Source organism: Falco biarmicus, chromosome 6 (assembly GCF_023638135.1).
Source record: "Falco biarmicus isolate bFalBia1 chromosome 6, bFalBia1.pri, whole genome shotgun sequence".
NCBI lineage: Eukaryota > Metazoa > Chordata > Aves > Falconiformes > Falconidae > Falco > Falco biarmicus.
Window position 1 is genome coordinate 49,457,081 of NC_079293.1, and position 15,416 is coordinate 49,472,496.

The following is a 15,416-nucleotide window of genomic DNA, read 5'->3' on the forward strand; positions in this document are numbered from 1 at the left end:
GTTTTGGGCCCAGGCAAGGAAGGATCCTTTTAGTATTGTAAATAAAGATGACTGTTTTCTGAAAATAGGGGTGTGTTACACAGGAATTGTGTTTTAACACTTGGGACACAGACTGTAATACTGCCAACCATATAAAAGTCTTGGAAACCTGTCCTAAATTAGGTCTTCCTGATTGTTTTAAATTATTAATTCTGCCTAGAGCAGCCCAAGATTGAGAAGATAGAAAGGTAGTCCTAATTCTTACAGAGGCAATAAGCCTGTGCTGCGACTCTTAAAGACACAGGGTCTCAACTCAGATCTTTAGATACTGTGCATGAACATGGTGTATTTATCCATCTATTAGCATAATATATTAATTGTTGCACTGTTTATTGTCTCTTAAATTCCTAGTAAAATTTCTGTCGTACCTCCAACTCCACCTCCTTTCACAGAATCCACAGCAGGAAGCAATGTGATGGTAAATGTACGTATTACAAAATATACATATACACACACCTCTTAGGGTGTCATGAAAAGACCAGCCACAGAAATACAGTAAATAGCAACTGCTGTAGCATCATATTGCAATATAAATTCTGCTTTATGTTCCTTTGTAAATATTTTTTTTTAATCTGCTTTGATAGGAGAGAAAGGTCAGAGGCTATCATGAGGGATATTTTCAGTTAGTGTTCAGTTTTTGAGGGAAGCAATTAACCGCTCTACCTCGTCCTAGAATACTGCATCTGGGTTTTTTGTGCCTCACTACATGAGGGTTCGACTGAGATCTCCTCAGCTTCCCTCCAGCCTGAAGGATCCAATGATATTCAATAGTCATTTATAAAGTGATCATTCCACATATTACTTTCATTACTGAGTGACAAACAGTGAATTTGATGGTTGCCTTTGCCTTAGAGTTTCTAGTGGACAGAATAATAGGATATGGCTCAGAACTAATCAAAATCACACTACGTTACTCTTTCAGTTCATTCTGTATGGGGTCATAAGGCCCTGGTTTTGAAGCCCACTGCAATTCTGTAAACATTCTAATATGTGTATACCTGGAGACTGATTCAGAGCCACGGGAGCATCTGTAATAGATAGGTCTTTCCTACTTGAAGTATTAATTACATTACAGCAAATCAGTGATGTAATTAGTTGTACTTATGAAATTGCTGTGTGATCTTCCTACAAGGAGTTCTACTTATATATCGAAAAGCGTGGAACTGAAAAGATCATTTTCCATCTTCATACATCAGTTGTGACAGTTTTCAACCATGTCAACATGTCCTCAGATGCATTTGTCTACAGAAGTGAGCAAAGGGCTGCGGCCTTACCATCTGATTGTTATGTGGTCTGTAGATGTCTGATCGTGGAAACTTACAAACAGCAAATATTTTGTGTTTTCTTACTCTTGGCATCTCCTGTTTGCAGGAACTCGGACAGTCTAAAAGTTTTAATAAATCTGTGGAAAACTTGTTTTTATCTCTCACAACACATATAAAAAGTAAGTTGCTTTCACTGCTTTGTCATTCTAGAGTAATGTAGTCAGATGTTTCAAACTTTCGGCCAAATTGTTGGCCAAAAATAGTTATTTAAAAAGGGTATTAAGTAATGGCTGAAATGACTAATGCCAAGACTGAGCCAACCTGAAAAATAATACAGTAAGCCTAATTCTTCAGTATTCTGCTAGTTTAACAAGCTGATGATACCAACCCAGAATGCCTTTCTTGTAGAGATGTGAAAAGAATGTATGATGTTATCTTTAAATGTACTGGGTGTTCAGATGCAGTATACTTACTTCATGTTAGCACAGAGTAATAACCACTTTCTGCTGTAGTGATCTTTGTGTTATCTCACTGAACCCCAACTGACCCTGTCAAAGAATCTATCATGTAATGAAAATAGAGTTTAATATTTTCATTCACTGGCAATTTTCAAGAGGACTTCCTTCCTCTTTCTCAGTCTGTCTAGTTATGTGGTTTCTTTCAGTGCATACTTCTAAAAGCCAGCCAGTCCTAACAACTCTTCTTTCATTCTGGTACTTTTGATTCCTTCCGTGCACTTACGCTGCCTGCTGTTCTTTAGGGTGCAGGTTGTGTATGTGTCTCTGAGGCTAACTACACTGAGAACAGCCAGCCTTTGTGAAGAGCAAATTAAAGGCATCAGTGTCCAGAGGAAAACAGCTTCTGAGCCTTATGAAGATTACAGGGGGTTGCAGATTTGCATGTATTTGAATAAGCCTTAGTGTTTTCTTACTAGCTTCGTTTTAGACAATCCCAAATGTGAGATTAGACCTGAATAAATTTGGCTTTAGTGCCTTTCTGCCTTTCCCCCTAACTCTTGTCTTAGCTCTTGTTTGGTCTTTCCTCTAACTTCTTCCACCCATCCTAAAGGCCTGCTTTCCTTTAACTAGACAAATTTAATGTTCCGTCTGTGTGAACACATGTTAAAGCTATGCAAGCTAATTTAATGGTTCACTGCTACCAAAAGGAAGGTCCTATTTCCCCCTGGTCTGTCTTCTTGCTCTATTTCTGGCCTTATGCTGCCATCGCTCACCTTGAATTAGCACCTGTGTTTCTGGACCCCTCTGGAAACTGATTTAGCTAATTAAAAAGGCAGAACATTAACCCAGACAAAACACATAGGTACTTTTCTGCTGGTTTAGTGAGTTAAATTGGCTCAAGGTAGGGTATATATGTTGGAGCCTGCACAACAGAGGGTGCTGTGCCGTGTGGCCAGGAGCCAGGGGTTAAGGAGGGAAGAGCAGTGGTTGCAGAGGGGGATTGACATCAAGCTGTTCAGTTCAGATGAAACCCCACTCAGGTGCTGTCATATCATCCTCAGGGTAGAACCTTTTAATTTGTGAGAAAATAACAGGCTGTTGCACTCACTGAAGTCCATAATTAAAAAGTATAGGAAGTCTTACAGAGAAAAAGACTGGGGCTCCTCGACTTAAGGAAAGAGCTCTTTCAGACAGTGTGGCCTCTTAATGAAACCTGGTACTGTGCTGATTAATGCTTTCGGTCAGGAGTGTCTAAAGTTAGTACTTAGTATCTTATCTAGATGAAAGTGTCCTCGTTCGCAGAGGTATTTTGTACACCCAGCTCCTGTGTATTGCAGTAAATAAACCCGGAGAACCTTGTTATGCCTCTGATTCTATCACTGGAGCCAGTGAGTGTGTGTGTCTGAGAGCAGTGGGAACAAAGGATTAGCGCGTGCAGCACAATGCCACCATTGTGCTATCTGCTCGTTATGCTGTTACCTCCTGTTCCAGCGTGGTTTGGCAGCAACAGGAGATTATAATCCAATGGTTACCATTTGGTGAATATAAAATGAGTTGCTGGTTGTAGTTTTATTTGCAGTGCGAAATCACCCTTGGCACTGGAGATAGCATCCATCTTACTGACCATTTGGGTAGAGAAGCCAAAGGAGGAATAGATATGAAAACTGAACAAACAATCATTTTTTTTCCTCACAGTAACCTGTTCATTTTAAGAGGGTGTGAGGCAAGCTTGTGTTTCTGCTTCTACTGCTGGTCAAGCTACTCAGATTTTATCTGCTCCTTTAGATTTCTTACTCCAGTCTCTTCTATGATCTCTGATTTCACTGTGTGTTTTAAAAACATGGTTTCATTTACAGCCAGAGATGACTTAATTGAGCCTGCCTGTCAATATATCACATGATGTCTTAATGGTGTACATAGAGTACGGTAAACATCTGAGGACCAATTGCTGCTAATAACAAAACTAACCCAAAGTGGCTTTAAAAATCACACTTTAGAGTGCCATTGTTTTTGAATACCATAATGACATACTGTCTGCTGTCTGAGGTTCCTCCACAGAGGCTGATGTTGTGAGAGAAATATTTATTTCTTCTGTATGAATTAAACATATGATAGCTATTTCATGTACCACTTAAAAGTCATTAATTCTTCATGAGAGACTAGGACTTACAACAAAGTGTCTGCTGCTAAGCCTACTAGTTTTCAACTTCAGAAATCATGGATAAGTGCTGCCCTTTCCTTTAAGTGAAATTCTGGCTGTATCCTGAGGAATAAGAAGCAAAAAGTGGTTCACTAAATGTCCAGTTGCCCTATAGATTTATTTGACAATAAACTAGATGTTACTGAAGTGCTAATTCAATAAAGTACTTAAGTATGGACATAGCTTATCCATATGAGTGATGTTATTGGAGTCGGTGAGGGCTACTCATATTCTTAAAATTATATGTGATTTGGGACCAGAGTATGTAATAGCTCTCCTTTCATCCATATTTTGTATAAATTTCTAAGTATTTTCCAATATGTTTTGCTTTATAATTTCCACTGTTGTGTCACTGTGTTGTTAGAATGATCTTGCTTTTACCCTGAAACAAACCAAACTGCTTTACAAATCAAACTGTATATAGGGACTGTAGTAGCTACCACACAATTCCTTGCAGCAGCTATAATGATAAGAAGCAAGGAGCGTAATTTCCAGTTGAAAAGGCAGGAAAGATTCAGGTAGGCAAAATATAATTATACAAAATGGGACAAGCACTTGCCTTCCCATCTGTTTCTTACTCTTAGGAGATCAATACTAAAATTGCAGGATGAAAGTTTGAAAGCTACAGAATTAACCTATAAATCTACAGGATTGCTCTCAATGTTTATTATGGTGACTTCTCTCTTTATTTTCACTTCAGAGATCTCTAAATCCCAGAATGATATGGCTGACAGACGTCTTCTAACCACAGATTATGGGCAGAGCATGGAAAGAAGGAAGCAAAGAAGGAGCCAGTCTGACACTGCCATCAATGTTACAAGCAGGGTATCCATGTTGTTATACACAGTCTCTAACTCTAAGGGCTGTTTCAGGAACGGAATATATTTGTAAGACTAATGACTTACACAGTGGAATTTTACTTTTATTATACAGGCAGTGCTTAGCTGATGTTCACTGACCCTGGCCAGAAGCCTGATTCCTCACGAAGTTTTTGACTGAGTCTGCACACTTGATCTCAGCTCAGAGCTGGAATGTTAGACTGAGATTTTACAAAGACCCTCACACAGGGAGAGAGAGGATGGGTTGTTTGGCTCTCAGGCACTCACAGGCTCTCTTGAGGCTGATTGATGTCTGCTCTTTGTGATTGTTGGGCTGCAGGGAGGTGCTCTGTCTCTTGTTCTCCTCCTGCCCCTCTTACTGCTGAACCAAGCTATGACCATCCAAAACCCATCCTGATGCTTTCTGAGCACTTTTTAATTTGGGAAAAAGAAAACGCTGACTGCTGTTAGTTGTTGGGCAATTTCCCTTTTCCTTTTGCTTTGGTTACAGTCTCTAGCTTTCAGTGTTTTCCTGAGGAGTTTGACAAAAATCCAGCAGGACTGAAGATGATGTCACGCATCTGCTGTACAGTTACACAGAAGATTTTGTTTTGTACACTTTTACCTCTCAAGTGACAGAACTTTGTCCGTACTCAATTTTCCACATAATGTGTACTTACTGAATCTCCTTGTTCATCTGAATGAGGTAAATGTGGTCTGCTAAGTGCCTGAATTAGATGCTGAGAAAAGCTTTTGCTTCGGGCCAGACCTCATGGCAAATATTACTCACAGCTCCCTTGGTGCACACTTGTCACTTTCCTCTGAAGCGTTAGGTGTTGATAAGTGGAAGAAACAGGATGTCAGACCACATGGGCTAGTGGTTTAAATTGGCCCAGAAGGGTCTGTAAACTCTGGAAAATTAGTTCTGGTATTTTTGTATGCAATTATATTATATGGCAACAATTATTAACTACCTGAGTGCTGCTTTGATTGTGGCAAACCACACTTCAGTGTGACTTTATTCCAGTGGCAGAACACTGCTCTTCTAATGCATTGGAAAACATCAAGTTGGAGGTGATATGAACTTAAACTATGCTTCGTTAAATGCTGATCACACATAGCCTGTCATGTTTAAAAGATGGATATGGATTCTTTGGCTTTTAGAAATATATTAGTAGGAGATTCCAAATTATTTGTGTGTGGGTTTAATAGCCCATTTAAAGATTTAGGACTTAATTTATGTCTACCATTTCCGTTACAGATTTTGAAAGATAGGTTTCAATGCTGTTTGTGTGTCAGAGTACTATTTCTCTGAGTCAGGAAGCTTTTGTTTCATTCAAACCAATTAGACTATATTTAAGCTAGAATTTTAGTTTTGCTAGAATTGCTGTTGATACCTTTTTCTTGTAAAAGTCATCTTAGCCATTTAGGTTGTTTTAATATTGAAAGAAATTTTACTTGTCTGTCCTTGCATTTATATGATGACTTAATGTATCTTTACTGTGATCTTAAAAGTTATTTTTAATCTCTATTAATGTCAATGGCACTATTGCATTATTCTTCCATTTATTTTTTTCTTTTCCATCTTTTTTTTCTTTCTTTAAATAAAGGTAGCTGTTTACATCCTTACTAGAACTATGGCTTAAGTTTAGGGACAGAACCTGTTTTAAATTACGCTTGCAAACCAACTAATTACTCACAATTATAACAAAATATGAAGTAGAAATCTTACTTGTGATTTCCACCCCAGAAAGAGCTTTCATTTTTGGAGAATGAATCAAAACATTATTTGTTCCCCTAGAAAGTGTACATTTTTCTCCTAGGAATGACTGGGAAGTAATAGGTGTAACTGCCATTTTGAATGTGCCAGGGTATAAGACTGGGGCACCACTTTATTCTCAAGAGCACTGTCTGTTTCTTGAGCAAGTTTTCCAAGTTTGTGATATGTTCAGAGCTTGATTTCTTCAGATTAAGTTTGAAAGAGATTGTGTTTAACTTCAGTGGTAGTGAAAAAACAATCCAATGGCAAGAACTACCAGCCAACGTAAAATCTGGACTTAGGAAATTAATTGAATCGTGTTTTCTAGGGCCTTTCACCATCAGAATCTCTTAAGTTCATTAAAGGAACTGCAACTATACCTGCCTTACTGGGGGAACAAGCAGACACATGAAGCTTTGGAAGCTGTCTGCGGTGCATTGGTAGCTGTGTGTTACCCCTCTTGTGACAGCAGATGCATGCTGCTGCAGGGCTAGGTGGGAGTCTTGCTTATGTGACCTGATGTGAAGTTTAGCACTGGTAGTTATGTTGCCTTGTCAATCACTTCTGTTCTGTTTAACACAATAGAGAAGTCTTTATGATCCAAGTAGAAGCTAAAATTCATTGTGTAGTAGGTTATGTTGGTTAGCAAGTGAAATTGGTGGTGTTTCAGTTTTTTCTAATGCAGGGGACAATTTCTCTGCTGAGAAACATGATGTTTTGGTTTTGTTTGGGGGTTTTTGGTGGCTATATTCTAAATGCATAACAGCATACTGGTTTGGATTTTGCACATCCTGTTTTTTCAGAAGTAATCTCAATATATTATCTCCTCTGTTGTCCTCATTCTTTAGTGCTTTCTGCTGATTGTGTAGGAGGGGTTCCCAGGTTTGTTAAAGATATATTACCTGTTCCTTTTATGCAAATAAGGCCCAATCCTTTTTGTCGATTCAGTTACACTATATTCTTTCTAGTCTTTCAGGTAATCCCTGTTATACTTTTTTTAAAGAAATTATTTTCTTAGATCCTAATCACCTAAATTTTTTTACCTCACTCTTTTCCTATTCATTGAACTGTGAACGTACTTCTCATAGATTGTATTCTCTGGGGTAGCTGCATGCCAGAATGAGCTAAAATCTATTTTCAGCATATTTCTAGCCATCTGTATTAGTCTTTTGGCACTTCATTCTATTGTTATTGGTAACAGAGGTGGCTGAAGGTAAAGCTCAAGGAGTTTTGTTACTATATATCATAATTTTTCACAAATTATCAGGGTTTTCTTGGGAAAATGGGAAAGGTGAATGGACTTAGTTAAAGCAAAGTCAAGAGCACCTCAGAAATTTAAGCTTTTCCTGTAAGTAGAGCTAAACAAGAACTTGTGAGTCTGTTTCTATTTTCATTACGTTCATTCTTGCATGGGTAGACATGGGCATGTGTCATGCATATTGCAAAGTACTATTTTTAATTTCCTAGAGGCAAGAGGGTTTTTTTCTTCCAAAATTACTGTTTTGTTAAAGGCTAATAAGGCTTTTATTAGCATATTGCTACTTTTGGTGTGTTATTAGTAGGCTGTTGTTAGTAGTTGCTGTGGTGGTGATCCTTAGGTTAGGTAGTGGTTTGTTGATTTTAGAAAATTACGAATACAATGAATGTACTTCTAGCTGGGATGAAAGAGTTGTAAATCAACATCTAATGAAGTTACTACATTGCCTTTGAAAGCAAGCCAGCTATGTGGCATTGATCAGAGTGAATTGTAGCGATTTGCTACTGATTTTTCTTCCGATAGCATTCCTGAGGGAATCAATGCTTTTTTCTTCAGTATAAAAAAAATTACTTGATAAATTTCTTACAGATTAAAAGTACACCCAGTCTTCAGCAGCTCATCGCTGGGGCCCAAAATGACAGTGAAATTCTGACCAAAAGGAATTGCAAGGAGGAAGACATACCAACCAGTCCCACAAGTGACGCAGTTTTCTGTGATGGCAGAAAACATGTAAGTTAAAGGGTGAAGCACAACAGAGCAGGTGCTTAATGGGAACATACATAAAAGCTAAGATCTTGTGCAAAATGTTCACGTATTTTGGGTTATATTATGAAATGAAGGAAGAATTTTACTTAGGTTTGTATCTGATGAAAGTCTGACTACCCTTAGCACAGTCCTCATAGTAACACTTTTTGCAGTGAACTTTTTGCAGCATAAGCCCAATCAAATTAATAATGGATAATTGATAGATGGATAGATCCATTAATAATGAATAACGGATAGATCAGCTTCCTCTGAATTTTGCAAATGCAACTAACATTCTTCCTATTTTATGTTAGGGTTGGGATCATGGAACATGGCTCTTTCTAACCTAGTAGCTAGTTTTTTCTCTTAAAACTTTATTTAGCAGAAGGGTTTTGTTATTCTGCAAGAACTGTGGTAATGGAAATGTCAGTGGAAAATCAAATGTCAGAGTGTCAGCGGATGAAAAGGAAGCTGACAGTGATGGAAGCCAGGGGAGCAGTTCACAGGTTTAGGGGATGGCACTGAATCATTGACTGATGGATGGTATTTTGCAAATGAGAGAGGAGGAAGCCAGTTATGAATTAGTTCAGCACATGCTTTAAAGCTTCTGTGATTAACTGTGGAAGCTAATTTTTATGTATTAGTGATGAGGTTAGGCGGGGTGAAGTGTCCAAAGAATCCATGGTTGATGTTGTAAAGAAGGGAACTAAAATGACTTTTAGGGAATCAAATCAGCCTGCTCACTTTGCAGAGAAGTATAAACACACACAAGGACCTTGGTGCTCTCTGTCATTTACCACGTTGTGGAGTCTGAGATGTTAAACTGACAAATGGATAACAGTTTTGGATGACATTTGTGTTTCTAATGAGAACCGTCTGAACTGGGCTCTAAACAGCCCAGGCTTAAAACTGAAACATTTTCTATCTTACAAAGGGAAAGATCAAGTACCATTAAAATTTCCTTTGTGGGTAAGTGTTGGATGTTGATGACTGCTTCATGAAAATGTGTCTTTCAAAAAACCAGATGGCATTGCTTCCAGTCATGCCAGCCAGAGTGTGATCCATGAAGTCATTGCTAAACCCTAGTTCACTGAATGAAAACGATGAACGATTTCTGAACGATTTCTGCATTGAATCAGTGTGACTCCTGATCAGGTGGGAGACACATGTATTTATAGTCCAAACATCATTAATCAGAACACCTATGCAGCCTCTCTAAACAAATAAGAGGTTCTGTGGAAGAAATATGAGGGACTTTTGCAGAACTTTTTTGAGCACATATGACCTAAGACAAAAAATCTGTTTGCATTCCTTTGTCATGAAGGATTTTGGTGGAAAATAAGCATTTTGTGGTCAGATGAATAAAAATATATCAGTGAGTGAAAGAGCAGAGCTGAACAAAGCTGCAGGGAAATGGATTACACTGATACACACCTCGTGGAGGGAGCAAGGTTGCACACAACAAGCGTCAGGTCAGGACAATCCCAATGCTTGTTGTGACTTCCTCAGTAAGCAGTCTGACCCTTCTTTTGTCAAGTTTGTATGTTACTTAGAGCTTGTAAGATAGATAACTTCTTGAATTAATTGAGCTGTTGGTATGAATTTTAAAATGAATATTTGGCAAGCTGCTCAAGCGAAGAACATCATCTGCATGGAAGAGAGATACGATCTTACAAACACTGCTCTGCACTCTTAACTGCTGGGTTGTGCAATGCAGAACTCCTGGGTTAACCAGTCCTGTGTGGGCTGGTGTTTATTTTCAGAGGGAGGGGTGATCTGACAAAGGTATCTTAGCAATCTAGGGCAGTGTTGCTGTGAGATTAATCATAATTGTGTCTTCGTGACATATGCTATGTAAGTTTCTAGGGCTCACCTTGAAGAATATCTTTATAAATTAATGCAGACCAAACTATTTTGATTGAGTTGACAGTTTGTTACAGTGAAGGCTAGATAGTACCATAAAGTTACATGTCTGTGCTGGGCCACAGGAAGAATTAAGAGTTTTTTCCTTCATTGCAGTTTTATGGCCTCTGTAAATGCTAGATAGAGTTGCTGTTTATATATGTGGATGGACAGCGTCCAACCTTTGCTCCATAGGCAGAAGTAGATGAAAGGAGAACAAAATGGCTAAGGCGAGTTAGGAAACACCTTCTTTATGCACCAGCTTATGTCAACTGGATGCCTTTGTATTTTAATCTTTCCTGAACAGACTGCTCCGCTATGGAGTATGTAATTTTTGTAAGGAATTGGGGCATCTTGTAGAATATTTACTGGATGTGCAAGGCCACTTTCGGTTCCTGTAATACATGGTAGAACCCAAATGTCTTGGCAGTGTATTAAAAGCAGTCTAGTTCAATGTTTTGTGTGTTCTCAGATTTCAGAGGGGTTTTTTCACTCTTCCCCTTTCAGACACTTACCTTGTTTTTCTCATGGGAAGCCACATGGCAGTTTTATTCAGAGACAGTCTCTAGATCTAGAAGCTACCTAAGAAAGCATTTTCTTAGCCTAGAGAGCTTACTGAAAAGAAGAAGGCAAAGCAGTAGTTGCAATTGCAGTCATGATTTTCACAGCTGTTATGGAAGCAACAGAATGTTTTATACAGGTTACCATAAATTTTCATGATTTACAGTAGCTCTGCAGGCATGTCTGTAAAGATACTGACCTCTGAGGGAAATAAATGCTTTGTCCTGTTTGATCTGAAGCTACTTTCCCCAAACATTTGTCTTTTCTTAGGGGAGTTTGTATAGTCTTAACAGCACTTGCACTGAGACTGGCAATTTTGGCAAGACTAATGTCACAGGAGAAATAGAGTTTGCCATAAGATACATCTTCAAAGCTTGCATCTTAGAAATTTGCATCAAGGAATGCAAGAACCTGGCTTATGGAGAAGAGAAGAAGAAAAAGTGTAACCCGTAAGTATTTTGTAGAGACTGAGAATAGAAAAAAAAAATAAGGAAAATATTCTTGCTTTAAGATACATAATCGATTGATGTATGATCACTCCTTTCCTTGCCAAGCTGCGAGCAAGCACTCTCTATTGGTAATACTCCTTAGTTTTGAAGCCATAATGCAAATACAGCCCACTGAACTCACATGAAAGGGAATATTTAAGTATTAATGTTCACATGACCTACACATGAGGAACTTTGAGTAGGAATGTATTGGTACTTGATAGTGGTCCAACTCAGCTTGCAGAAATTTTTTTACTGGTTTTCCTTGAATCAGTGTTAGGGCAACTTTCAGCACTTTAAACAATCTTCCACTTTCACTGTAGTGGCTATTATAACAATTAGCACTTGTAAGATTTACAAATTATTATATACTATTTGCATGATTATACCTTTTTTTTTTTTGCTACATGGTACTTGGTGATATAAAGATAAGATATTTTCTTCATTAACAAGCAGCAATGATCCTAAAGTTGATTTTGGATTTGTTTTTTTATTTGAGCACATTATATGCTGTTTGTTGTCATCATAAAACTGTTACTACAGCTGACAGGGTGACTTCTTTGGTAGTGATTTTATCAGAGGCCAAGAGCATGAAAATGAAAGATTCCTATTCAGATCCTAATCCTTTCCCAATTAGAATAGAATTGAAACACATTAGCTGAATGATATACAGGGATCCTTATAGTCTGTCTGCTTTTATTGAGAAAAGATATAAACCACAATTTGCCATTTTATTGCTTGGAAAATTACAAAGTCAATAAAATTGTTTAAGAATTAAGAAAAAACTCTCATCTAATTAATTTTTCTTCTCAATTTGATTACTTTTATTCCTGACCTCCCTGATGTTCCCCCTGCCCTGTCCCCCACCTCCCCTCCTTTCTGGTGACTTTCCCTATATCCTTCTCTCTTTCTACAAGGTATGTTAAGGTTTATTTACTTCCCGATAAATCTCCTCGGAGTAAGCGGAAGACGGCTGTCAAAAAGAGCACAGTGGATCCAGAATTCAATGAGACTTTGAAGGTACCATTTTCAGTTGTGTGCTGCAAAGTGTGCTTTTCCATGGTAATGTCCTCTTTTGTAATGTGCAATTCTGCAAGTTCAGAGCTGTCCTGATGGAGCAAATCTAGAAGTCACTGACAACAAATTTTTTTAAAAAAAAAACATGTTTTTCAGTTCAAATAAGAGAAAATGCTTTTGGAATTACAGTAGTAAATTGCAAACCATTGGAAGAGTCTGCCTTTGTCCATGAAAACACTTTTAGTGAATTCCAGTGTTGTTACCATGTGACAAAAGCAAAGTATAGACACATTTTTTTGTACATTCAGGAGCTAGGTGTATTGCAGAGCAGTTAGTATTTTACACAAGTGTCCCTTTCAACTGATGCTCCTTTTGTCAGTGCCACTGGAGTGTCTCTCTGCAGTTAGCTGAATGCTAACTCAGTTCCACCACCTTTGAAATGTTGTCTGCTTCCTTTTCCCTGGGCAACTGATGCCAGGCCATCTTTGTAGTGTCCAATTTCAAACATTAATAATCCCACCAGAGAACAGTAGTTATGTTTTTAATTCCTTAATGCCTTGCAATATTACTTCTTGCATCCTTGTAAGAACTGTGTGTAGAAAATAGGAGCCCTTATTCTCACCTCAGATACACCTAATGAAATGTGAAGCTGAAGCTGAGTACCATCGTCTGGGAGAGGCTGGATTAGTTTGGTTGTTCCCAGCTCCAGTTTTGTACTCAGATTGCTACAAACTTATTTTTTGTGTGCATAGCGAGTTGCAGTAGCACGTAAGATGATGAGTTCTTCGGTAATATGTTATCTTGGAAGAGACTTGAAACGAAGTTAATGGAGGGACAAACTTGCACAGTTGCTCCTTGAACTACTCAAAAGTTTCACTGTTACCCCCATCACTTGGTGTGTATGAACATTAGGAATTTGGAGTGAGGGAAATAGGCAAAATGTTTGAAAAGACCATCGTTAAAATTAGATAACAACAAAAAAGATTTATGTAATGTATGTAATTCTCATATACAGCCCAAAGTTTGTATATAGGGTTTAAGTTGGGAGGAAAAAACCCTTGCAGATGGAATAATTGGTCCCAATGTTATAGTGCCCTTTCTGGTGCCAGAGTCATGCAGAACTGATAAAGCGAGAGTGAGAGCCATGCCTGAACTTGCTGCATGAACGGTAAAGGTAGTTTTAGTTAGAAATCTTTTAAATTCATTTAATTATTAGTTTATCCAGGGTAGCAGAAATGGTCAAAAGAGCATAGTGCTAGTGCAGGTAAACTACATAGTGACACTGAGCTCCAGCTCAGTAGGATTCAGCTGCAAATTAAGGCACGTATATTTAGATAGCTGCATGCATGAGAGATGTGTAAATGCTCTTGGAATCACTGGAGCCCAGGGTGATTCAGCAGCTTAAACGTGGGTAGTGATGTCCTCGTCCATGCCATTGCCTCCAGCTTTCAGTCCAGGTGGGTGCAGGTGACCTGTAGGGAGGCTGTCACATTTGCCAGTCTCATGTGGGTACATTAGATACCCAAAAATGTCTCAGAGGGCTCTAACTATGTTTTGGGAGTGGATCAAGGCTTTAATTAGTGGTCAGGTGAATGACTGCCTTGCCCTGACTGACTGCACTGAGTAATGTCCACTGACCACAATGGAAGTTTTAGCAGCTTTGTTAGGTGTCTTAATCTTGAACTGGCCTCCAGAGCAGCCAAATTCTGGGGGGAGTGTAAAACAAAAATATAAAAAACCACCAGCAAAAATGGTCAAGAATTTATAAAGTTCTGAATTAATAATCAAAATTTTTAGTAAGGCAGGTCAAGGTATTCCCGGAATGTTATTTCATATTTAGATGAGCATTACTTTAGCGTTTAAGTAGTGGGGTAATATGTAGATTGCAAAGCAAATTCAGACAACATGGTTCTGTCTGCATCCAGGTGCCTTCAGCCATGCTGCGGCCAGGCTTCCTTTGAGCAGGTTATGAGCATTGGCCCACATTCATCCTGTATTGCTTTGTAAATGCTGTTTATCTTTCTAGTACAAGATTGAATACTCCCAGCTGGGAAGTCGGCAACTGCAGGTCTCTGTCTGGCATGCAGGAGCATTCAAATACAGAGTATTTTTGGGGGAAGTGGTGATTTCACTGGCAGCGTGGAATTTTGAAGAGAACTCGATGCAGTTGTTCAACTGGTACCAGCTCAAACCCAAGGTGATTCTTAGTTTTTGTGCTTAGTTGTATCTTAAGAGCAAGATGGAGTGAAAGCTATGAAAAAGTTCACCCTTCTGAGATCGTTGAGAGAAAAATGCTGTCAATCCAGCCCATATTAGTAAGACATGCTGCAAACATAAATAAGCTGTGAGAAAGATGTGAAACAGAATGATTGCAGTAACACAGATTTCTGTATGTCCCTTTCTTCAGCTTGAAAAGCCTGAGGTTGATCTTATTCAGTACAGTGGTGAACTCCTTGTGTCTGCAAGACTGTCGGTACCAGCGCAGTATAACAATTTCCAGTTTGAAGGTATAAAATCTTTCAGCATACGTGAATTCCTTGGCTAGAAAACAGTTGAGGTCAATGAAGAACAATGTGTCCATATAAAATTCCTCTATGGGGTTCATAACAGCTCCTGCAAATGGTAGTTTGTGGTGTATTATATTTGAAATTGATTAAAATCCAAACGTTTTCCAACTTCATCTTTTAGTTTTTAATGCCAACAAAAGCTGCACATTATAATGGCAGCAGTATGATGCATCCAGCTGTTTGGCAAGCTTGTGCCTGTCATGGTGTTGCCAGTAGACCTTATTCTGGAGGTGATGCAGCAGTTTTACTGCCCAAGGTAGAGACCAACAATTTAGGGAAAAGGTGGAAGAGAAACGGCTGCAAGGGTACCAGACTGGCACCCTGGGCTTCCTCCAGTGCT

The 15,416-nt window shown here is 38.6% G+C and overlaps 1 protein-coding gene across 2 annotated transcripts in view; it reads left to right on the forward strand.

The window, feature by feature from the left end:
• Positions 1-15,416, forward strand: part of SYTL3 (synaptotagmin like 3) — a 38,424-nt gene that overhangs the window by 13,697 nt on the left and 9,311 nt on the right. For both annotated transcript variants that reach the window (XM_056342883.1, XM_056342882.1), the window contains exons 6-13: positions 391-463; positions 1,411-1,483; positions 4,663-4,787; positions 8,386-8,526; positions 11,275-11,453; positions 12,410-12,512; positions 14,536-14,706; positions 14,917-15,016. In XM_056342883.1, coding sequence (XP_056198858.1) covers positions 391-463; positions 1,411-1,483; positions 4,663-4,787; positions 8,386-8,526; positions 11,275-11,453; positions 12,410-12,512; positions 14,536-14,706; positions 14,917-15,016 — 965 coding nt within the window. The remainder of the gene's footprint in view (positions 1-390; positions 464-1,410; positions 1,484-4,662; positions 4,788-8,385; positions 8,527-11,274; positions 11,454-12,409; positions 12,513-14,535; positions 14,707-14,916; positions 15,017-15,416) is intronic.